The sequence below is a fragment of the Oppia nitens genome, unplaced genomic scaffold (assembly GCF_028296485.1).
Source record: "Oppia nitens isolate AA-2021 unplaced genomic scaffold, nextdenovo-longstitch-racon4-pilon3 scaffold9_pilon_pilon_pilon, whole genome shotgun sequence".
Taxonomy (NCBI): domain Eukaryota; kingdom Metazoa; phylum Arthropoda; class Arachnida; order Sarcoptiformes; family Oppiidae; genus Oppia; species Oppia nitens.
This window is the reverse complement of record NW_026533253.1, coordinates 2,694,410-2,720,835: the sequence shown is the minus strand read 5'-3', so window position 1 is coordinate 2,720,835 and position 26,426 is coordinate 2,694,410. Positions and strand designations below refer to the sequence as shown.

At 27.0% G+C, this 26,426-nt stretch overlaps 5 protein-coding genes across 7 annotated transcripts; 4 read left to right on the top strand and 1 right to left on the bottom strand.

The window, feature by feature from the left end:
* The first annotated feature begins 3,205 nt into the window (after positions 1–3,205).
* LOC128964477 (uncharacterized) lies at positions 3,206–11,025 on the top strand. 3 transcript variants are annotated; one of them, XM_054311073.1, is made up of 3 exons: positions 3,206–3,828; positions 6,308–6,641; positions 8,341–11,025. In XM_054311073.1, the coding sequence occupies exons 2-3, from the start codon at positions 6,596–6,598 to the stop codon at positions 10,476–10,478; spliced, it is 2,184 nt and encodes a 727-aa protein (XP_054167048.1). In that variant the 5' UTR covers positions 3,206–3,828; positions 6,308–6,595; the 3' UTR covers positions 10,479–11,025. The 3 variants fall into 3 exon arrangements, with proteins under 3 accessions (XP_054167048.1, XP_054167050.1, XP_054167049.1); XM_054311075.1 differs by lacking the exon at positions 3,206–3,828 and adding an exon at positions 5,465–5,491; XM_054311074.1 differs by lacking the exon at positions 3,206–3,828 and adding an exon at positions 5,466–5,506.
* Positions 11,026–12,236: 1,211 nt separating this feature from the next.
* LOC128964484 (vesicle transport protein SEC20-like) lies at positions 12,237–13,262 on the bottom strand. The gene is made up of 3 exons (XM_054311083.1): positions 13,019–13,262; positions 12,858–12,950; positions 12,237–12,787 (listed from the first exon to the last, which is right to left on the bottom strand). The coding sequence occupies exons 1-3, from the start codon at positions 13,115–13,117 to the stop codon at positions 12,257–12,259; spliced, it is 723 nt and encodes a 240-aa protein (XP_054167058.1). The 5' UTR covers positions 13,118–13,262; the 3' UTR covers positions 12,237–12,256.
* Positions 13,263–14,006: 744 nt separating this feature from the next.
* On the top strand, positions 14,007–17,287 carry LOC128964763 (uncharacterized). Its single transcript, XM_054311400.1, has 7 exons — positions 14,007–14,131; positions 14,461–14,539; positions 14,903–14,988; positions 15,043–15,175; positions 15,227–16,685; positions 16,736–16,846; positions 16,908–17,287. Exons 1-7 carry the CDS (start codon positions 14,007–14,009, stop codon positions 17,198–17,200), a joined length of 2,286 nt encoding a protein of 761 aa, XP_054167375.1. The 3' UTR covers positions 17,201–17,287.
* Positions 17,288–17,806: 519 nt separating this feature from the next.
* Positions 17,807–22,394, top strand: LOC128964474 (AP-3 complex subunit delta-1-like). Its single transcript, XM_054311064.1, has 12 exons — positions 17,807–18,085; positions 18,169–18,264; positions 18,327–18,407; positions 18,474–18,554; positions 18,602–18,839; positions 18,905–19,044; positions 19,669–19,742; positions 19,920–20,189; positions 20,254–20,430; positions 20,497–20,626; positions 20,703–20,797; positions 20,864–22,394. The coding sequence occupies exons 1-12, from the start codon at positions 17,990–17,992 to the stop codon at positions 22,323–22,325; spliced, it is 2,940 nt and encodes a 979-aa protein (XP_054167039.1). The 5' UTR covers positions 17,807–17,989; the 3' UTR covers positions 22,326–22,394.
* Positions 22,395–22,633: 239 nt separating this feature from the next.
* LOC128964481 (probable cytosolic iron-sulfur protein assembly protein CIAO1 homolog) lies at positions 22,634–23,825 on the top strand. The gene is made up of 2 exons (XM_054311078.1): positions 22,634–22,884; positions 22,947–23,825. The coding sequence occupies exons 1-2, from the start codon at positions 22,755–22,757 to the stop codon at positions 23,810–23,812; spliced, it is 996 nt and encodes a 331-aa protein (XP_054167053.1). The 5' UTR covers positions 22,634–22,754; the 3' UTR covers positions 23,813–23,825.
* Positions 23,826–26,426: the final 2,601 nt, after the last annotated feature.

The following is a 26,426-nucleotide window of genomic DNA, read 5'->3' as shown; positions in this document are numbered from 1 at the left end:
TTAATTAATCAAAATAACAGCAAATAATTTGGACACTTTTGATAAATATTATTAGAATATTAAATATTACATTACATTATACCAAAATAATGAATTTATTATTTGATATTTTTAAAATAATATTTGATTTTATTGCAATTTTTACGCTGATTATTATTATAAAATCACCATTTATATCAATTAATTTTAAATTAAATGATAAGATTTTAATATAATTAAACATTTTTGATTGTGATACTAGTTTCTTACAACTTTATATATCATTTTAAGTATCACTACTTTAAATAAAATCATATAAATTACAGTATTTCTAAATTATATACCTTTTAATACTACTATTTTGTATTGCAATATGTATTATATATTCCCTTAGAATATAAATTAAATTTTAATATAACAAAAATCTATTAGAATAATTCCATTAAAATTTTCATTAAAACTATATTAGCAATAAATCAATCAAAAATACATTTAATAAATGATTGTAATCTTTATAGTACTTAAATACAACAAAAATACAATATATTAATAGATTATTATATAATTTGTGAATAAAAATATTATAATTTCATGATTATATAGACATATTGAAATTATATATATAAATAACAACATATTTATACATATTTCTATTTGTAATCATCTAGTTAAATTTATATTATATTTTTTTACAATATAATAAGTAATATCTATACTTGTATTTAATTTTCAGCATATTTTAGTTTGTTATCCGAAATTATACTTAATATATAATAAGTTAACAAACTCTAGTAGTCTCTGATAAGACATTACTACAGTATAATAATTATTATACAAAACTAAGTTAATAATAAATATTGACAATAAACTAATTAGTAATGTATTGATTTTGAATTAAAATAATCATTTTTATGAGTTAACAGCAATACCTAAAATTTTGTCTAACAAAGTGTACTCAATACCTGATTTCTGCCATTTTATGACAATTAAAATTATTTTAAACAATTAATTTGTATTGTGTAAGAAAATGATAAACTTTTTTAATAATTAATATATATTTATAAATAAAATTTATAAAAATATTTTGTAAACACAATTCGGTTTCGGTTACCTTTGGGTGCTTCGCTATTATATATTATTGTCGTCTTCAATAAAACACTATTAAATGCATTGATTTAACTATTAGCGCATGAAATGAACTAAACTTATTTAATTAAAAAAACAAATAGTAATATAAATACATTAAAATATAGCAAACTATCCAAACTTTCAACACATCCTAACCCCACTCCATCCCATATCATCACCACATCCTAACCTCACACATCCCACCCAACCTAACCACAAATTAACCCAAATATAAGGGTATTATTAATATAATACATGTAGTATAGCATATAAAACCAATATTAAAAGCGAAGCCCCCCTAAGGTAACTGAAGCCCACAATTCATTAATATTTTACTTAATATCTAAAATAATCTGTTATTTAAATTAATATAAAAATATTATTGAAAATGTATGTAAATTTAACAATATTTCCAAAAATTAAAAATATAAAATACATTTATAGGTAATTAATAATAAATTAATATTTTTAGTGCAAAACTAATTTAATTGTGTTTCGTTTGCATATATTCTCCACTTTTGTATCAATTTATAGTTATTTATACATTTATTTTGAGATAAAACTCATACAAAAGTCATGACAATCGATGTCAACGAAAACCAAATTCAATTAGTTTTTCTCCTAAAATCTTTAATTAAAAAACAAAATCAAATAAATATTAATTAAACTATGAATTAATAATATAATTAGCATTTATTCAAAATTTATTAAACATTAAATCAATACTTAAAACCAATTTATGATATTATGATTATATAAACACTTGAATTGATTAGAAAACTACTAAACATTACTAACTATATGTAGAAAATGTTATTCAATTTGTTTGTAAACCTATTAATGACTGTCATATGACTGACCAACCATTGAAAGTCATATTTATGTCTTATAATCACTTAATGTATGGTTTGTCGACATTTTGTTCATCAGTTGATCCAAATGTATGAAAGCATTCAATTGAATGGTAGGTACGCCTCATTCACGTGCCTTACGGACAGTCAATCAGTCAGTCATACAAACACAACAAATGACGAAACACTACATTACTAGACATTAGCACTGCTTTAACAATATATACAGGGATTGTATGTCAATTGAAATTTATAGCTAATTACAATGCAATATAAAGTTAGCAATACATGCATTGTATTAAACACTACTATATTTGCAAACATTAGTCCAATAAGTCATTGCTTTATATATGAATTATCTCTAAATCTAATCAATTGTATGACTCCTAACAATGAGTTGATTAACAAAATATTTGATTTACTAAACAATCGGTCCCTTTGTTTACGTGATATTAAAGGGAGGACTCAATTGACTGCTGTTTTGTTTACTCGATTGCAATGCCAAGCGTTGATTGGCTGTCAATATAAAACACTTCGCTGTTTAAAAGGTATTATTTAGCGATCTATGGCTTCAATGCATTGAATTTATAATTAAAACATTTAAAAATTATATATTTCTTAACATATTTCATATATTTTTGTCTATTATTTAAAATTTAAATTAAACTAATTATTTAAACAATTAGTATTTATTAAAAATAATATTGATTTACATATATATTGATAATTTAATGAAAAATAACAGTATATTAACATTAATTTTTATGTATACAAAAATGGCATACTTTAGGCCTTTTTCATATCACATGGTTTTATATATAATCACTTATAAACAATTTGTCTAGAATTGCCACATGACTAATGCTATTTGCATACACACTGTAATCATTACAATGTAATATGATCAAGGTATCTATTATTTCTATAAGCTTTTAAATATTAAATAATTGCCAAATTCATTAAATTAGTAAATATATTATATAAAGTAAATTATATATATATATATATTTATATTTTCAATAAAATTGATTTAGTATTTATGTGAAAATTTTTCTTTGACTAATTATATGAAAATTGAATGATAATATTTTTAAAATCAGTAAAATAAATCTAAATTTTATTTTTTCAAACATTCACAACAATTGATTGACAATCAATTTATTAAATAAAATTAATAAATTGTTGAATTGAATGTAAATGCAATATAAGTGTATTGATGTTAACGACAAATAGTGAGAGAGAGTTTGTCCGGGAATGTAGTTTTGGTTACAGTGTTCACACTATTTATGAATTGCATTATAGATATATAGAGAGTGATGTCATGTGATATTTGGGAAAAAAGCAAAACATTGCACTTATTGACGAAAATATAATTTAATGTAAATGTATGGCAACTGTGAATGCAATTACATTACATTATTAATAATACTTTGAATCTATAACTTGTTATTGTATTGAATGAAACAAAGAAATATTTGATTGTATTTTCCATCTATTGTTTGCTGACATTTGTTAACATCTGATCCATACTTTTGACCACAAATTGTCTCAATTACTGGTTAATCAATTGCCATAAATAGTGGTAAACAAAACACTGTTTGTTTGACTTATTGTTTACCAACACTTGTGAATCACACAAACACATCCATTGTTGAAGATATCATTGGATGTAATTGTGGTGATCTTCATAGTTATCATTAACTAATTATTGATGATATTTTCAATTTGTTTTAACTAATAAAAAGACTGAATCGACTATTTAATAAAATTAATTATTTTGAAAATTATCTGTTTTGTCGACATTTTGGTGATATTTTCAGAGATCATTACAAAATAAAAGCCATTGTTAAGGATTACGATTATTTTGTTGGTATGTATTGATTATCAAAAATAATATAATTATAGTTTTAATGATATTTATTGATTTGTTTTTTAAATGAAAATAATTTATATAAGATTTTTATTATTAATGATTTAATGAGATATAAATTCATATGAATTGGTTTAACTCATAAAATCAATGAAACGATTAATAGATTGATTGATCAAAACTATTACAGATAGTAATGTTAATTATTTTTATTAGATATAATTTATATATGATATCATAACTTTTAAGGTAGTATTTTATTGAGGTATATATTTAGCGATGCATAACTTATTTTTTTGTAAAAAATTTTAAATGTGATTATAATTATAATTTGCATAAATAACTACAATATTATACATATATCACACAACTAACTCTTTATTAATTCATTTGCATTATCGTATAATGTATTTAAGTGTAAATTATATAATAGTATTAACAAGTGCACTGAAAAGTTAAATATTATAATTCAAAATAATATTTAGGTTAAAAACTTTTTAAATGAAGTTAAATATTATATAAGAAATAACTGATTCACAGGTTTGACTCATATATATATATATATACTTTTAGTTAGTGAGAGTGAGAGAGAAAAGCATTTCAATGAAATAACGGTAAAAGAAGTTGTAATTAATGACCGAAAAAATTGGAAAAAAAACATTTTGAATAATACTGTGTTAATAGTGTTATAGGTTTTGGCCCACAAACAGATGCTCTCAATTTGCTCATACATTACACATACTATACTATATACCTGTGTATCACATCATGTATTTATGTTATGGACTCGAAACTGGGCTTTAAATCTTGTTTTACTTATATTTTTTATATCAAACATTAATTTCATTCATACATACATTGCATTTCACTCTTCCCTTCATTTGATTTTATATTTATTTTATGTGCCATTTCTTCCGTATTCATATATGACATAATAATTATTATAACATTTATTATTATTATTAGGACCCAGTCGTTAAATTTATTATTATTTTATAACTGTATTTAATAGATAATATTAAATTAATATTTGTTTTTGCCTATTGGTGACACATTTGTTTGTTTACGTCAAATATAATTTTGCAGTTTATCTAAAAAGTGTTGTTTTTTGTCAAATTGTGTGATTTGTCGTTAATTAGTTAAAATTTAACTTTTACTATGAGTTTACCTGATTTTGTGTCATTTAAACAGAGAGTATTATATATAGCAGTATATTAATTCATTATTGTGTAGTTTATACGAAAATAAATTAGTTTATGGTGTTGGACACAATTTTATTTAAAGCTAAAAATACAGTATATATAAACATAATACCAGTACTGTATAAAATCTCAACATATAATAAGTTTGATATGAATGCTGTTATTTTTAACTGGAGTGCCATTTGTTAGTGTAATATACTGTAAGTTTATTTAGTTATTCATATCTCAATATATGCCATCAAATCATATGACTTATATGTTGTGTAAAGCGTTTCGCAAACAACTCATAATTTTTTCCTTGTTTTCTTGACTATAGTTAGTGTTTACTGTATTTAATGTTTATAGTATTTGCAATAATATGTAGTCATGATATTCACCTTCACTATTGATGGCAAAAGTTTGTGACCGAAAATTTGTCATTTGAGTTGATATTCAGGAAAATTTTGTCACAACTTTTAAATGTAATCATGTATTTGGTAAAAATTTTTCCTTATATTGTTAATACAACTATTGGATGTATTTATAATAAATGGTGTGTTGTCTACTTGTGGCCTATAAATAACCGATAGCTTAATACTTATTATTATTTTTTTTAAATTAGTTTTCCATTTCATGCAACAGACTAACAGATTAGCTATTTGTTATAATAATGTTTGTAAACAGTATTATCGATAAAACATTTGACAATTGCCTGACTGTATGATCATTGATATACACATGCATAGCAACAACACATACATAAAGCCTTACGTCAAATTAGGTCAATGCCTTACCAATAGACACATACAGTACATTTAGACAGCCTGTATTTAATACACTTTTAATGCCATATTTTTTTTAAAAAAAATTGCATACTCGTGCCACTAGTTAATTGATTTATTTATAATTACAAACAATAATAATAATATGTACTGATTTAACTATTATATTAGAGAATCTGTAGATTAAACATATAATTTTGTTTTGATTTTTACTTTTATTCATTTTCACTTTTAGATCATATGATTTCTTTATTATTCTGCTTTTATGATAAATTATATATTAGATTTGTCCAAATTATATAATGTCAATGATTTACTTGTTATAATTACAATTAAATATTTTGAATATATTAATTTTTTTTTTTACTATTATTTATGTTTAATTTAGTTTTAATTTAATTTCTATTGAAATATTAGTGTAATGTGCAAAATGCATTTTAAGGTTTTGGCAAATAATGAGAAAAGCTTTTAATATGTATCAAATGTTATGTAAATATTGTCTCTAATTTGAAACAGGATTTTCAACCGAATATTACAGTAAAAGGACGTCCAGAGACCAGAAAATATACTTTTGGATCATAAGATCATTCCTTAATATATACACTATTACTAGTGATCTAAAAAAGAAATAGCAGTTCTATAATAGTATATTAAGACACCAGTGTTGGTGTGTGGGTGTCGTCATCTAAAGATTGAAATATATATATATATTATCATTTGAAGTCACAAGTGGAGCATACATTTACCACATAACTATCAATCACTGGTCTTCAATTACAGACACCAATTGATAATATTGGATAAATGGTAGAACTTGACTCCAGTCAGACAAACACATCAAAACCAATAGGTATTAATTACAACAATTTATAAATTACTAACTTGTTTATCAAAATTAGTTTTTTGTAATATTTTTTCAAATTCTTATCAAATTATCATTTGTTTTGTTTTTCCTAATGATATTCATAATGAAAAACAATTTATTCAATTAAACTGTTTATTTTTCAAAAATTTAAGATATTTTATTAGTTATTTCAACTGATATTAAAGCAATATTAATTTTGCATTGACATCAATTGGCATTATAATTTGAAATGCTTGCTTAGATATGTATAAACATTTAATAATTTTTTATTACAATTTAAAAATGTGATTGTTTTCAAAAATCTGTAAACAATGAGAGGTTTTATTGAACTAAATCTGCAAATGTTTTAAATCGTGAAATTGCTTTATACAGTAATTCTATTTAAGTAATTTCAAAAACATATGTTTGCTTATTAATAGTCAGCAAATATTTTAACAAATTTATATATTAAAAATAAGTTATAAACACAAAATATAAATAATATACATTATAAATTTACACATATACACATAGTTATATATAATTAAATCTGATTAAGTATGATTAGTAAGTGTCTTTTTATTGATAAGCATATTTTATATAATGTATTCAATATAATTTGATTATAATTGTAGTAAATTATCATATTGTTTGTCGTTGTCAAAGTTATTTGTATAATCATCTAATACTTGCAATATATACTCATTATTAAATGCATTGGAATTTCAATAAAATCAAATATAAGATTATATTTACTATTAGTTTTTATTATTGTTTATTAAGCAAAAAATGATTTTATTGATATCTTATGTTTATAAACTTAAATATTTTTGGTCATCATATATTAAATGACAATGTGGACAATTGATTAAGATCATACCTGATTATATTATACCAATACTTACCAATCATATGATTTATGATTAAGCTATTATTAATGTTATTGTGACGTCAAAATAATTGCTTTAAATTTTATTATATTTTATAATTTATGACTTATTTATTATAAAACATCTGAGAAACTGAAAAATTGTTTATAAATAAGAATAATAATGTGATATTAAATGTTTTGATAATCAAGTGAAAAGTTTTTGTGTAGTTGTAATGTTAATAATGTTAGAAAGTATTTAAATGATTGGATAGAAATGGGAAAAAATTATAATATAGTATTTGGAAACTTGTTTAACAATAATTAAGTGATACATGAAATCGAAAGTGGCTTACCTTCGAAACAGTGGTGAGAATTGAGGTGAAAATAGTTATCTAAATGTAAGGCTTGGATTGAAATGAGTTAAAATAAGGACCCTTTGCCTGCATTTTGTGTTTGTCATTGACATAAAACTAATTTTAGTATAAAATCCGTTTTCATATACAGTCAAAAACTAATTTATGTTTCGCTTTATGTGAAGCCAAATGATTGCCAATTAGTTAAAATATAGTTTGCATTCACATGAGTGTTGACATTGAAGTTCAATAGTTGTTTCAATGCCTATAATCACTTGACAACTGTTGTCTACCAATGAATTGCATCACCATTTTCTTCATAGATTTACATCATTTAATTACACTTTAATACATTGATTATTTGTAGGAATTTTTTTATTTTTCAAAATACTAAATAAATATTTATTTACTAATATTGAATTACATAGAGAATTGATTTAAATGTAATTAATTTTTAAAAACATTTTATGACATTATTTAGAGACAGACATTTTGGATAATCAATTAAACGGTGGAACAGATGATGTTTCACATGAAGAACCAGTTGACTCGATTACTAACAAATACTTATTTAAACTTTGTTTACCGCAATCACAATCCCAACCGCAACAGCAACAAAAAGTGATGGCTTTACACAATAACAACGATAATAATATTACTTGTTCTCAACAAAACTCAAGAAATATCAATATAGAGAGCGACCGATTCTGGTTCGACCAAAATGTCGAAAATTGTCGAAATCAAAATAAAGTGAATCTATCGGCTCTTAAACACGACCACCCTTTGATTGCTTCAGCAGTAGATAATATGGGACACAAGAGTGGTCTCTGTAGTAACGAAAGTATTTTAGTGGCATCGCTGCCACCATCTGAACCACAGACTCTATCACTAACGGCCCAACAATTTGATACAACTGATTATAGCTGTGACAAGAAATCTCTGTGCATACCATATGGTTATTGTTATGACGATGAAAAACTGTCACAAAGTCAGTCACAATTATCACTTAATATCCCTGACTTGAAGAGCCCATTATCAATCACTAATGATAGTGATTCCGATTGGATGTGTGATTCAACAAATGTTTACTACAATGGTGTTAATGTCATGGGTTATTCATATAATATCGATAATATGGAAAATGAATATAATTTGGAAAATGTGTTTCAAGTGGACAAAGCAGACATCAAGACTGGTCCAACATTGGCTCAGCTCAATGCCAGTCTCGATGCGTGGGATAACATCGATTTAGATGAACTACTAGACAGCGCTCAAATGGATAGTAAATATAGATCTAAGTTTGGCTATAATAATGGTCAACGAGTGAATACCAATTTGGCTATTAATTCATTGGATCACGAATATGACCCAAAACTGCAGGAAAATATTGAATACTTGATTTCGTATATGAAAACTCCGATAAACAATGTCAATACAACTCCATTATTATCTCAAACAGTGACCGCCAACAGTAAACCTCTTCTCAATCCTAGTCTTAACACAATTACAATTCAACCGCAGACTGTATATGAAGTAACGCCGAGCACATCAAAAGTTTCCCAAATAAGTGCAACAATCAATAATAATGATAATAGCAATGGTCTGACTATGAACTCAATCTCTAACAATTGCAAGTCAACTGTTTTAGGTGCTCTTTTGGGTGGACCTACCGGTAAACAAAAGATAATAACTAATGAAAAAGCACAGCCAATGCCTCAGACCTCATCCACAGTGATCTCTCAAACGAAACCTATGATCAATGGAGAAGTGTTGACTCGAGTCAGAAATAACTCGATTAGCACCGAATACAGCGCCTCTTCTCATGACGAGGGCTTTGGCTCTCAACCGGAAGATTCGGACAATGAAGAAGATATGGACTCTGATGATGAATCATTTTATGGTGATTATGATGCTTCCGACCTATTGGGTGCCACAACTTCTGATGATGCAAATAATAAATGGTCACTTAATATGGGTCGATCCAGAAAAGGTGGTGAGAAACGATATTTTTGGCAATACAATGTCCAAAGTAAAGGACCAAAAGGCACTAGAATTGCTTCAGTTGAAGAAACGAGTGATCCGCATATATTTAATGAGATCAGCGATCCTGTCTTTGCACCCGATTGTCAGGTCGAAGGAGTTAAGCACTCGGGAAAGGCTCGACGCGGAGATGGCAATGATTTGACACCTAATCCAAGAAAATTGTTGATGATTGGACTGGAGTTGAAAAAGTTAAGTAAAATTATTAACGATTTGACACCAGTTGCTGAGGTTCCAGTCAGTTCTCGAGGAAAGTCACGTAAAGAGAAAAACAAGTTGGCGTCGCGCGCCTGTAGACTCAAGAAAAAGGCACAACACGAGGCCAATAAAATTAAATTATTTGGCCTACAAATGGAGCACAAGAGGTTTATGGCACTATTGATCGACGCTAAGAAAATTATCCGCAATTATGCCCAAAACCAACCTAATGGTGACACGAATGCCTCCAAAACATTGGAAAATCTTATAAAACAAAAGGGGTCTAATGTTTTCGTGGCCGGTAAGACCAGTGAGTTCGTCAATCATATCCTCGACAACGTGGCGGCCGGTATTACTAATGGCGGTTTGGATAAAGTCTAAACATATTGCTTTCAAATTAAATGCATTGCTTATTATTGATATTTTTTGGTTATTCATAAAACTAATCATTTTTTAACACTCATCAAAAAAATGTTATTCTAAACAAAAATGAATTTTATTATATTTAGCAAACATTTAATTTTCAAATTATAGACTATTTTATATAGTGATTAATAATGAAAAATTCATTTTACTATATCTGAAAAATTTATCAATGCTTCCTTTTTTTTCAAAATTATTAATGTATATAATTTGGCAAACTATATGAGTCGCGGCAATCAAACAAAATCATAAAAACTAATTTAAATTATGAGGAAATTATCAAACAAATTGAAGTAAAGGTGCAAAGTGTCCGTAACTGACTGTGATAGCTATGAGTAGTAAGAGATGTGATGAATATTTTTATCATAATTGATATATTAATGTAATCGACACATTAGACACTGTAATAGAAATCTTATTCAATATAATATATAATTACATTTATTATACCTGTATATTATGTTTTTCATATATTATTTACATATATATATTCATGCATACATTTGAGTACAAATATCAATGGCTTCAGTTTAATTATACTGTTGTATAAATTATGTTTTAATTATATTTTATTATTAATTTAAATTTCTTTAATATAGATTTATATTGTTATTTTAAAGTTATATGATTTGTTAATTTTTTAAATGGGTATATATTTAAACTGACTTTATCTCACAAATTAATTAGCAATGTATTCATAGCACACATCATCTCATACCGTCAAAAGCCATAACAATAATTGTATTCTTATACTATATATACATATAATGACAAAAAATATTTATGTAATTATATATAATTAATGTTATATAATGTAATTATAAATACATGTAAATAGCAGATATATTATTATAAATATAAGTTATATCAAATCTGATAAATTATATATTTTATGTTATACTGATTATATAAATATTTAAATCTGCTGTAAATATACCGATAGTAAAGAATAGTATACAAAATTATGTATTCTTAATATTGACTAAATTAAGCATTACATAGATATTTACAAAAAAATGAAAAATTATACATAATAGAGATATCGTTAAAATGTATTTTTTGCAAATTATAAATTTTATATTTATATATACTGTACTACAGTTAATATACGGAAATGTTATTTTGTTGAAAAAATTTGATTATTAAAAATAAATTCAAATTTGTTTTCATTCTAATTTAAATTTCAGATTTTTTTTAGATTTTAAGTTTAAAATTTGAAATGAAAACAAACTTGTTTTTATAACTTTTTACGGAAAAAAATATTTTAATTCATTTATTCTGTATAAACTGAAATTATTATTTTATAAATTATAATACTGATTATATTTAACATTTAAATTTATATTAACAGTACTTTTATTATTTAACTTTTACAACCTTTAAAATTTTTTATTGAATCAATTTTAATAAATTTCGTGAGTTATTAAATTAATTTACCGGAATTTTAATTAGATTCAAAATTTTAACTGGGTCATTGTATGCAATATTATTATTATTATTATTAATATGAAAATATTGTTAATCAACGATTACTTTTATATAACATTTCTTTATTCAATTATATCATTTCTGTATTTGTTTTATACAAAATAATTTATGTTAAATAAAATGATGTTTTTGTTCATAATATAAACTTTATTTTATATTAATGTCTATTATTTTAAATGATTTTATGATTACCTGTAATTAAAAATGAATATAAAATATTTATTAGTAAAATATAAATTAAAATATAACTAATAGTATCTCCAAAATAATCTTTTGGTCATAACATACAAAACACAGCCAAAAAAGAATATTAAGGCTAATATAATAAGCACTTTATCGGTGATCTCTCGGCGACCATATTTGGTCAACAGTTTGCGTGAATGAACAATAAGATTAGACATCGATTTGAATTCTTCTCCTGTTTCGGTAACCATTGCCGACGAATCAATCAGAGTATGCAATGTCTGCTCACTTTGTGTCACCTGTGCGGCTAACAGTCGACTCACGGATTTCAAGTTATCGGTTATGGCATTTGACTTATTGGCCAATAATTCCCGATTAACTGAACCGACATTTCTATGTCTTAAAGATGTCTGTTCAGTGTTTATATTAAACAATTGTTCCCTTGTTTTTGTTGAAATGCACTTTTGACTGCCAGCTATTGCTTTTCTTAATGATATTGAGTTGGCCTCCAATTGGTTCCGAAAACCATCGATTTCGGTGTCCAATGATTTCTTTTGAGACACTGTTGACAACTCTTTAGATGTTTTAATCAAATCCTAAAAATCAGCAAAAAAATAATTTATTTTGCATTAATTGATTCAAATTATCAATCGATAGTAAACAGACATCAATCGATGTCTTGTAGCTACGGATCAGTTGAGAAGCTCGTGATATGAGATAATTGATGTCTTCTTCACATGTGTTGCACTTTGAAATGTCCTGAAATAACAAATGTCTTCATTTTAATTAAAAATTCAATTATTTATTACAAATGTTTGGTCACAAACATTGATCAATGCTTTGAGTTGTAAATCACTTTTAATGATATTGTCTTTATATGTCTTTATATGTAATGCCGTCTCCATTGCCATCACTTGACTGACCATTCAATTCAGTCAAAGATATCAATCAATTGAATGTCAAATCAAAACAACAATAAATTGTCGACAAAACAGTCATTCAGTCTATGTTTGCGTCACTTTATAACACAAAACTCAAGTAAACATCTCTACTAATAAAAGTTATGGTAAATACCTCTAAAATATATTCAATGATTGCATTACTGTATATTACTGTAGTTTTGGCGCAAAACATACAATTAATGTACAATTTATGTTTTACTGTAATCATACACCCATTATAACTGTTTGTATGGCATTGTATGGCATTTTTATATTATATTCATTACAGTGTATACAGTATTCAACTGTACTTTGATTTTTCACTTTTTGTTAGTTATTGAAATATAACAGCTCTTATTGGTGTTTGACTATAATATTACTTTATATTAAAATATTTAATAAGTGATTGAATTTAGCTTTTGTTTGGTTTGTTGTTTAGTTTGACTTCAGTTGTGTTACACGTGTTGGACGACAATCATTGACCACAAGTAAGTCTTAACCGATGGTTAATTCGGGGGGTATTTAACCACAAGAGTGGGCGCCCATAGAGTTATACACTATTGTTAACAATCAATACATATATAACTTATGTATATTTCTAATGTCATTTAAAGCCCTGCATTAACACCATTCACATACCGTTCCCATTGAACATCACACACATGTCTTTCATGTCTTTGTTTTAATTTTAATTGTTTTTATATTTTATTTTAAATTAATTAATTATAATTACATATATTTTTTGAATATTAATAATTAGTTTTTATTTTTATACCAATTTTTATTAAATTTATTTAATTAGTTTATATTTTACTTGATTTTAATATTTTATAAATTTTATATACATATCATATAATTTAAATATTAAATTAAAATGAGTGAAGATTTTCCTGAAGAGTGGACACCAATGAATGATGACTATAATAGTGTTGTATTCAACAGTTATACTAACGGACAGACCGGCGCTTACCTACCGGTCCGATGTCTGCCCTCCTATGGGTCTGTTATATGATATGTGTGATGATATCTGTGATGTGATGATGATATATGTGTAGATACTGTAGTATATGTCATACAGTTATGTGTTAATTGATTTATAATATTAATATAGCATTGAATCGATAAACATATTATAGTCAATATAACACTAAAACATTTATTTTATTAATATTTGTTTCTCACATTAATTACATATTTGTCTCATTTTTTAGACTACTAGAGCCAGACCTAACTGTCCATAATTTGAATAACAATAAAATATTAATATATTTATTAGATGTCATGTTTTAAACAACTAATAATTTATTTGTTGTTAATTTGATTGTCAGTAATAGTGAGTCGTTTCCCATCAGACGTACCGATACTCTGAAGCTATTAATCGTTGGCTTTCCTTCAGATATAACTGAAGTGAGTATTGATTTTCATTTGGCTTTTAATGACTTAGATCTGCAATAAATTAGAGTAAAGTTTGATAGTTATAGCCATTACTAAAATGCATTAAACATTGCATTTGACACACAGTTGTTAAGGATATAAATTGTATACCAGAGCCCACTGTCTACCAGTGCCTCTCATTTCCAAGTATTCATTGTTTTATTATATGTTATCCGATATATGAAACCATTTAAAAGCAATGTTTGAACTTATAGTTGACTACATTTGATGGTTTGATTGCATGACTTGACATTAGTCACAGATTTGAATGAATTGTTTGAACTGACAATCAGTTTCATGACTTCTAGTCTTACATTACGTCCTATTTTATAACAGATTGGATTCAAATCTTTTCTTAAACGTATTGGTTGCAAGTTTTCGACATTTAAATTGGTGACCACTTTGTCCGGACAACGATACAGGTAAGACTTATTGCAAAAAACGGCTGTTTTTAGACTAATGAAATTAATTTATAGTTTTGCCGATTTTGAAACCATAAGAGAGGCTCAGAAGTCAATTGAATTGATAAGAAGCCAAAAGACATACAAATTATCTGTTTGTTTTGCTGCCACAGAAGCCCAACAAGAAGAACGAGAGTTAGCCATTAATGTATGTATTGTTTGGTATCATTAAGTGGTTTATTAAATAAATTATAATTAGCGAGAAAACGAAAGGTTATATCAGAAGAATTTGAAAATGAAGCCCAAGATAGACATTGGAAATTGTAATGCCATAAACTCGAACCATATGAACGGTTCTTATCGTAATCATTCAGACACAGCAAGTCTTAGCGGTTCGACAGAAATGGAAGTCCTCTCCCTATACGCTAAAACCAACAAACTTTTAAAAGTGTTGGAAACAGTAGCCGATGAGTGCACTGTTTGTATAGCCAAACCACCTGTAGAGCACTTGCATTTCATTATAAATGAAAACCAAGTGATTGATCCAAAAGAAATGCCGGCACTCATTGATTTAGGTATTTCGTGTCAAACATGTGGACAAAAGGCGGCTAATTTGAAGCTATGCTCTCAATGCAAACGATCACATTATTGTAATACTAAATGTCAGACAAATGATTGGAGTCAACACAGATTAGTTTGTAAACAAACAATAATCTCTGGTCTTCGACCCGAAACCACGACTACTGTTGCTCCCATTGGACCCACTGGTGATTCAATTGTTAGTTTAAATTCAACTAAAAAGATTAGCCGTACTGTCGTTTCTTCTCCGACACCACTTACAAGTTCTCCTAAAGTCCCGAGAGTCACAACTCCTGTCCAAATGTCACCTCAAAAGTCAAATGATTCGCCAATTGTGGTGCCGACACAAAAGTCACCAAAGGTTTCGTTTATTAAGACTTCAGTCAATGATATTTCCAATTCAACTACTGTTAAACGCTTAGATTTCAATGAGGGCAACAAATTTAAGCTCATCTCAATCTTAGATAAATTGAATGGAAAATCGGTTAAATTTATTGTTACCGAACAATTTGATGCCGAAAAATCATATTATTTCTCTACAATTTATGATCCAAGTATTGGACAAGTGGTTCAACAGTTGGCATTGGACTACCCGACTAAAAATAAGGTCTCACCAAAGGTTGATGAAGTAGTTGTTGTTAAAGGTTCTGATGACGCGTATTATCGCGCTTACGTCTTAGAGGTTAATAAAAATAGCGCTCAAGTTTTGATGATAGACGACGGCTTTATTGAAATGGTTGACTCCGATAACTTCTATGAATTGGAGCCCAAGTATCTTAATATTCCGGCTTTTAGTGTTCTACTCGTTCCTGACAGTGAAGAAGCAGTTTTATATCTTGATTTGGCTGTCGATAAACAGGACGACTTTCACTGCGAAGGAAGTTATACCTTAAAAGATGACAATTCATATATTCAAACGGACAGTATATTTATTAAACTGTTGAAAATTGATGAAACGGTCAAATTTGTCAAAAATCCTATTAATAAGCCAAAAGAAACGCAAAAATCTGCCGAAAAGTCTGTTGTCGACTATTTTCAAGAATTGTCAAAAAGAACTCTTGCATTGGATGTCGAACATCAACTAATGGCTGTTTATAAGGATGAGACCGATCCTAAAAACTTCTTTATTGCTGCAGAAGGTATTGTTTGAATATTTAGTTATTTAATGAATAATTGATACATTTCTTAGGTGGAGATTTTGAGAATGTTATGGTTGGTTGTCGTGGACTCGGAGAAAAATTTGACGATAAAGTTAAAGTGAATCCAAATGTTGGAAAAACTTATTTGGCAAAGGCTTCCGGTATTTTTTTTAATCATTTTATATTTTTCTATAATTTATAAATATTTATGTTATACTGTAGATAATGATTGGTATCGAGCGGTCGTCAATAGTGTGAACGGAGATACAGTTAATGTTCAGTATTTGGACTTTGGAAATAAAGAAGACATCGAAAGTAAATATTTGATGAAATTGACATCAGAATTGAAAACATCAACTGTTCCCCCGATTGCCATCAAATGTAAAGTAGACTCCACTAAGCTTAGCGATGAACACTTGAACCATAAGTTGGATCAGGCAGTTGACGGCGCTTTCCTTATTAAGCTTAAAGTTATCGCAATTAATGACAGTCTTCATTCCGTTGAAGTCTATTAAATGCAACCAAAATATACTTATTTTAAAGCATTTTAAAAATCTCATTACACTGACTATAATTATATTACTGTAATTATTTTTTAACATTGTTTTTTGCATTTATACAATTATGTAACTACTCTTCAATTATACTTTCAGTAAAATTTCTAACATTTATTACATATGAATATTAAGAAAGATTTATTAAAATATTATTGTTTTTTTTTATTAATAATTGAAATCAGATATTTTATTTTCAAATAATTGTTTTAATAATACATTATAAAATTGTTTTAATTCAATCTTGGTACTGAAATATAATTTTAAAACTTATCATTTATTAATAATTTGTGTTTGAATTGAATAAAACTATTTTGTCAAATATGATACTATTGTAATACTTTAGTTATAGTGTTGAACACAAAAATTGATGTCATTTAAAAATATGATTGGATTCATGACATCTAATAATTATTTATAGATATAAATAAATTTAGATGTTATCTAATGTCTTATCAATAATTAATTGATAGTTATTTAATATAATTATGTACTGTATATAAAATTTTGTAATTTGTATTATTTGACATATAATTAGCTAAACGGTAACGTTATATATGTATTGTATAATAGTATTGAGCGAAAGCTAACATAAAATAGACTTAAAGACAAACTGTAGTCGTATTCGTGTTTTGTTTGACTAATCACTGAATCAAACATTAAATCTAGTGTTCAATCATTACATTTAATAAACAATTGAATCACTGAATGAGTGGATCAATTAAAGTGACACTTAATCGGCCATAAGAGATGACTCTGAGGAAAGTGAAGGGCAATTTCGATCGTATTTTCGATAAAAATCTGTCAGATCTGGTCAGAGGTATTCGCAACAACAAAGATAATGAGGTATACCATTGATTGCATCTGAGTTTACATCTGATCCAAACCATTGTTGTTTATAATTATAATATTGATGTCCATTATTGCAGAATAAATACATTTCTCAATGTATTGAAGAGATTAAAGAAGAGCTCAGACACGACAGCATCTCTGTCAAGTCAAACGCTGTCTCAAAATTAACATATGTATGACTAAAGTGACCACCAATTGGTGACTTTGATTAACCAATTTGTTTATTAACTATTAGTTACAAATGCTTGGTTATGACATCAGTTGGTCATCGTTTAACATCATTGAAGTGATGTCATCGCAGAAGTTCACATATAAGGTAAACACTGTTTTTTTATTTGTTGTTTTATCATCAAATTAATTACTGGACATCTGTGCCGTACAGCGAATCGGATACTTAGCGGCTTCTCAATGCTTTCACGAGAACACGGATGTACTAATGCTGACCACTAATATGATCCGAAAGGTTTGACATATCATAACTGAATGTTTGACTGATTTTGTTGTTAACAGGATTTGAACAGTCAGAACATGTACGACGCCGGCTGTGCGATGACCGGTCTGTCTTGTTTTGTGTCGACCGATATTAGCCGTGATTTAGCCAACGATGTGCTTACTTTGTTGACATCAACGAAACCATATTTACGCAAAAAAGCTGTACTACTTATGTATAAAATATTTCTTAAGTTTCCCGAAGCACTTAAACCAGCCTTTCCAAGACTGAAGGAAAAATTAGAAGATCCCGATCCCGGTTTGTTTCACCCAATTAATATTCAGCAATATTTTTAAACATTTACTTATTACCAATACTGACAGGTGTCCAGTCAGCGGCAGTCAATGTTATCTGTGAATTGGCCCGAAAGAACCCTAAGAACTATTTGTCTTTAGCTCCAGTTTTTTTCAAATTGATGACCACATCAACTAATAATTGGATGTTAATTAAGATAATAAAACTGGTGAGTCATTGTCATTCAGTATCAATTAATTTCAGTAAATAATTTTTAAACATTATTGGTAATATAAAAAGTTAATTATAAAATAATTGATAATTATATTTTATTATAATTAAATGTTGATAAATGTGTTGACTTTATATGTGAAATATTGTGGCGCTTTGTCCTCATCTTTAACTCTAAAGTCTTATCTTATTGTCTAATCTCTTCCTGTGCTCTAATGTTTGACAGTTTGGTGTAATGACACGTTTTGAGCCCTTACTCGGTATTAAATTAAGTCATCCTTTGATTTCGATTATTAGAAGGTAATCACAAAATGCAGACAATATATCCTGAAATTATAACTTTGCTACCATTCCTTGAAAGACCTTTCCATTTGATGCCTTTTCTATATTTTTTCTATAATTTCGAAGTAATGTCTATATTGTCTAAATCTGTTTAACTAATAACATATCAACGAGTGCCACATTATCTCTTAGTCTCAATAATAATCAATAGATTTAATTTGTTATTATTTGATATTTATTATTATTAATATTTATTTTAATAATATTATTATTATTATTTAAAATTTGATTTAATTTTTGTAGAAAAAATATTATTTGATTTGACGATTGATTTTTACAGTTCGGTGCTCTGACCCCACTTGAACCCCGATTAGGCAAAAAACTGATAGAACCGCTAACTAATTTAATTCACAGGTAATCTCATTATATGTTTTGTTTGTTTTATTTTTTTAAACATTTTTGAATCAATACTTCACGCATCCATTTTTGCTTCATTTCTATATATTGTTAGAAATTGCAATTTGATATCAAAGTTATTATTGTCCAGAATTATGATATGAATGACATTATTAACAAATAATTTATTTATAGCACATCTGCAATGTCTTTGCTTTACGAATGTATAAATACTGTGATTGCAGTTCTCATATCTATATCCAGTGGTCTCCCCAATCATAACGCATCCATACAACTATGCGTTCAAAAACTTAGGATTTTGATTGAAGACTCGGATCAAAATCTAAAATATTTAGGACTTCTAGCAATGAGTAAAATTTTAAAGACTCACCCGAAGAGCGTTCAATCACATAAAGATCTGGTACTCGCCTGTCTGGACGATAAAGATGAGTCCATTAGACTCAGGTATTTACAGATTTAATATTAAAATGTATGTATTTGTATGTTTGCTTATATTGTTTACCTTAAGGGCATTGGATCTCTTATATGGTATGGTAACTAAAAAGAATTTGATGGAAATCGTTCAGAAATTGTTAGTTAATATAAATGAAAGTCAAATGGGAAACAAATACAGAGATGAAACCATTACAAAGCTCATTGATATTTGCTCTCAAAATGATTATCAATTTATTGCCAATTTTGAATGGTATAGCATTATAGCATATGTTGGATGAATGACTATCTAATTGATTGATTGATAATCACTAAACAGGTATATAACAGTTTTGGTTGAATTATCACGTGTTGAGGGCGGCACAGAACACGGCGGTCTAATAGCACAACAACTCCTCGATGTTGCCATAAGAGTAGAAGCTATTCGACCATTTGTTACGCGACAAATGGTTTGTCATTTATTTAATTAAATATATATCCAAAAAAAAATGATAGATATTTACCGATACTTATTATAATTTTTAGGCAATTTTATTGGAAAATTCTCATTTATTTTACAATTCTTCATCTGTTTGTGAAGTCCTTTACGCCGCCGCTTGGATTTGTGGAGAGTTTGTAGAGTATGTCCATTGAGATAATAATTAATTTGATTTTAATTATAACTGAAATAATTGTTAATATAATAGTCACATTCCTGACCAAACATCAACTTTATTACATTTGTTGACAACCACTATATTCCCGGCGCACATTACGGCTGTATTTCTTCAAAATGCTTCCAAAATTTTGTCGAAGATGTCCAATGAAAAGACTGATGACTTTTTTAAGTTGTGCGACGAATTGATTAGTAAATATATACCACATTTTCTTACAAACGAAGATTTGGAAGTTCAAGAAAGAGCATCAAGTCTTATGCAAATTATTCATATAATCAGAAGCGAAGACATAGATGTGGAACAACTGTTTTATGCGTATGCACTCAATCCTGTGGCCGCTAAAGCCCAACGAAAAGTACCAATTCCTGCTGGTCTTGAACTTGATTTACCATTTGTTGAAATTGATGAATTCGATTCAGAAGAAGAGACAATCGAAGAAATGAATTTTGTTGCCGAAGATGAGGAAGAAGAGGAAGAAGAACTGACTGAAGAACAAATTGAATACAACCGAAAGATAKCTGAACAAAGAAAAACTCAAATCGAAAAAAATCCAAATTATCTAAAATCTACTTCAAAGTCGAAAAAGAAACGAAAGGGCGTTAAGAAAGAGAGAGAAAATATTGAAATGGCTGAAGAAGTGAGAGAAGAGCCTGAAGTTGAGGAAACATATAGTGTAACACCAATTATTGGTAAATCAATTCCAGGCCTTATTTCATCTGAAAACTATTTAAAGAAAACAAAAACGAAAAAGAAATCCAAATCATTGAAGAAACAAATAGAAGATGAAGAGGAAGAATCAGTAGTACAGCAAATGGTAATTATCAAAGGTTTAGAAATGCCAGAAGGAGTTGATGCCAATGATTTAGAGAGTGACGATGAGTCGGCTGCAGATGCAGCACAAGACCCGCACAGAGCGCTCGCGAAAATTACTTTAAATGAATCAGATTTTGTGAATAATAGATATGTCTCTAAACATAAAAATGAATTTGATTTGAATGCAATCGAAGATAAACAAAAAAAGAAGACAAAGTTGACTAAAAAGTCAAAATCAAGTAAAGATAAAGAAGAGAAAATCGAAAAGAAAACAAAGAAAAAGAAAATAAAAACAAAAAGCAATGAATTAGAAAATGGAAATAAAAATGAAGAGAATGTGCGACCAATTGTCGAAAATGTTGAGTTGATATCAAAGATAACAGAGAAAATCGAGAGAAAAAAATCTAAGAGACCGAAGACTTTAGAATTAAATGGAGACAAGAAAAAGACAAAGAAGAAAAACAAATCAAAGTCTACAACTGTTTTAGAGACAACAGAGACCATTGACTCGACCCGAAAGCGCGATGAATATGAAGAGACTGCCGGTATTGAGACTCCCAGTCTTTTTGTGCCTTTGATACTAAATGAGCCATCGCTGACACCAACGCTTGAAGAAGTGCCACAAGAGATGGTTCCGTCAGATGCAAATGAGACCGAAGTAACCAAACTTGACATTTAATAATTAATTAATATTTTTTATCCATACAATAGTCGGGTAATTATCGCCATTGATTTTTAAGATACTTTTAATAAACAATATTATTATTATTATTATTGTATAAAAAAAGTCTATATATTTGTGAAATAAAGTATTTAAAGTTGTTTTTACTTTTTTCGACAAAACTTTGAAAATCTCAATCTATGGCTTAGTTAGTGATTACTTGAATATCAAAGTGTTATTAATATTACCAATTGATGTGATAATCATATGACGCAATGTTTGACAAACTAATCGCAAGATTGCGACAACTGTTTCATCGAAAGCATATGTATTACAGTATAGAGTAATGCAGTCATCATATGATTAGAAATTAAAACAAACAATAAATACGACAATAATTGATAACAAATCAAACATTTTATCACAAATTGATTGCTATTTAGTCCAATGTCTTTAAATTTAATTAGTGAACTCTTTGGTCACAACGAGAGAGTTTGGTGCGTACGGTGGCACCCGAGTGGACACATACTGGCCTCATGTGGCGCCGATAAGACCATCAGACTGTGGGCTAAGGAAGGTATTGTAGTATCAATTGATTTGATGGTTAATTTGTAATTATAATTTGATTAATGAATTTAGGAAACAATTGGAGATTAAAGTCTATTTTAAGTGATGGTCATCAGCGGACCATCCGATCGATTGCTTGGTCGCCAACCGGCAAATTTCTGGCGTCGGCATCGTTTGACGCGAGCACTTGTGTTTGGTTTCAAAAGGATGGAAATGATTGGGAGTGTGTGACTAGTCTTGAGGGACATGAAAACGAAGTGAAAAGTGTTTGTTGGTCGCCATCCGAGAAATATTTGGCTACTTGTAGTCGGGATAAGACTGTCTGGATTTGGGAGTCTATGGATTCCGACGATTTTGAATGCGCTTCTGTTCTCACAGATCACACACAAGATGTCAAACGTGTTCTCTGGCATCCCATTCATGACATACTCGCCTCTTGCGGTTACGACAATACCGTTAGACTTTACAGAGACGATGGCGATGACTGGATCTGTTGTGCCACACTTTCTGCACACGAGTCGACCGTTTGGGGTATTTGTTTTGATGCTAGCGGTGAACGACTCGCCTCATGTAGTAGTGATAAAACTATTAGAATATGGAAACAGTTTAATGATATCACAAACTGGAAGTGTATAACCACTTTATCGGGATTTCATAATCGATCCGTGTATGACATATCTTGGTCTCACTTATCGGACTATATTGTGACCGTCGGCGGCGATGACACGATATTTATATTTAAAGAAGACGACAACAATGTTTGCCGTGAAGTTAGTGACAAAACATTTCAAGAGTTTTCAATGATTCTTAAGCAGGAAAGAGCTCATCAATTGGACATCAATAGTGTCGACTGGAATCCCAAAGTTGACGACATTTTTGCCACTTGTGGTGATGACTGTTGTATTAAGATTTGGTGTTTCAAAGACCATCAGTCATAACAATTGTTAAATATATTCACTATTTGTTGATCATGTCTTTTCATCGATTAATTAAAAAAAATCTAAATTTTGTTTTTAATTTAATAAATTTTGTTTTATTAAAATTTTATACAATTTAATTAAAAATATTGATATTTGAAAAAATTAATCTTAAAATATAAATCTATTTTTAAAATCATGACTTATAAATGATCTCTAATTTATTTATTAGCGTTACTATGATTTCAATGAAATCAATAAAACGAATCTTATGTTAAAAGTACTGTACATTTACTGTAATAATGTTTAGTAGTTTTATTGAATACACTATACATTAAGGATTTTTATGTTTAACCCAATCAAATAAATTGTTATATTTATTTATATATTTCAATTTATTTAATTGAATATTTCATACTACTATTATATAATGTATAGTTTCAGTTATGAAACTAATTTTATTTCATTTAAAATGTATCTAAAAATAGTTAATTGAATTTTTTTTAAGTTTTGATGGATTCACTTTCTGTTGAATATTGAATTATTATTTTTGAAAATGAATGATAAAAAGGCATAAAAAAGTGAATTTATTGGTAAAAACTATTTACACTATAATTGATTTAAAACTTTTTTTTTTAATTTTTTTTCTGTATTTTTTCAGTTAATAGTTTTTTGGTCCACTTTTTAAAAGTAAATTATTTATATTAAAATTATAATTTCAATCAAAATGAAAATAAAACTGCATTTATAACTTTTTATTATTATTAAAATAGGAATACATCTAAGTTATTAATACATATTTGTAAAATTTGTTTGAATTAATTTAATATAATATGAAAACCTACTAAAGTTTTATTCAACTTAAAGAATTTTAGTAATACAAAACTGTTATAGTTAATAAAATGATTAATTTTAACATATTTTATTTGATAACTATGTATAAATTTAAATGTCAAAATTATTAATTATTAACAAATATGAAATAACCTTGATGATTTTATTAAGCAATACCAGCAAGATTCTCAAAATATTTATAATTTATTAAAAAACAAAATAAAAGTATGCTAGTTTATAAAATCATTTATTTTTATAATATAAAAAATTTTACCAATTAATTAATCATAAAAATTTAATAATAGTAATAAATTTTATTCAACTAATTTGATATTCACTTGATTATATAATATTTACATCTCTCTCTCTCTCTCTCTCTCTCTCTCTCTCTCTCTCTCTCTCTCTCTCATCAATTATTATAATCAAAATAAAATTGATTGCATATGCTGTAGGTATTTAGTAGTAGACTGGCTCAATGTACTGGCAAACATGACATTTATCCTTGATGGTTTGATTTTTTTGACAACCTATCTGTAGAAATAATAAGTTATGGAGCAATTTACTAATTTATAAATACATTGTGTAATAATGTACTTGAAAATCAAGGTATTATTATAATTTATAAAAAACATTAACTAATTATATTTTAAATGAGTTCATCTAATATTAGTTTTTTTTAAAAAAAAGGAGTAATATTTGGTATAATATTCATAACTTATAATTATCAGTAAATTAATATAGAAATCGATTCAATACGTGATTGAATGTTAAATATAGCTATTAGTTTTACAGTAGTTATTTACATCAAGTATTATAGTTTTTTGTATAAAATTATTTGATCTTATATACTGTAATTTTAAACTAGGTAATATTATGGATCATAATATAATTTATGATACTGAATGAATTATTTAATATTATATACTATATGTACTATATAATACAGTATATATGCATACTATACAATGTATAGTATACTGTATACGGTTTTAGGTACTTATTTTGATGTTATCATGATTATCTTTTAAAATTATATTTTTATATAAAAATAAATAATATTATAATAATACTATTCAATTATTTTCAATTATTTAAATATTTGTAAATATAATTTCATATTAATATTTAATTACTTTTCGTATATATTGTTTGTTAGTTAGTATTTTTTATTAATGTTAAATTATATGAAGTGATATCATAATTAGTTTTAAAAGTTTTTTGTGTAAATTTTTTTATTATTTTTAGTGTGTTGAAACACACACACACACACACACATTATTGATATTATTTTTATCAATAATTACTTTTTCCACAAAAGTTTTGACCTATTAATAAAAATTTATATTAAATATAAAATAAATAAAAACCTTATCATATGATATCATAAACTTAAAGACGTTGAAAAATATTATTTTGAGGTTCAATGTAATAAATGTTTTGAAATTAGTATAAATTGATATAATTAACAAATTTTCATTCAAAGTTCATTCAAATTCTTTTTTTTATTAAACTAATAGATTTATATATACAGATATATTCATAAATTAGATATTTCAGTATTAAACTTTGAAAAAGTTTTATAAATAAAACTAAGCAAACAATACTAATTCAATATAAAAAATTATATGTAAATTTGATAAAATATATATAATTATTTATAATTAAAAATTAAGTAATCGAGTACTTAGTGTAGGTTTATGTCCAATGAATTGCAAAAATAAGACTAATAACCAAAAAATGCAATTATTTAGTCATTACTATAATATTATCAATACATCAAATTGTGTTTTCCGGCAAACTC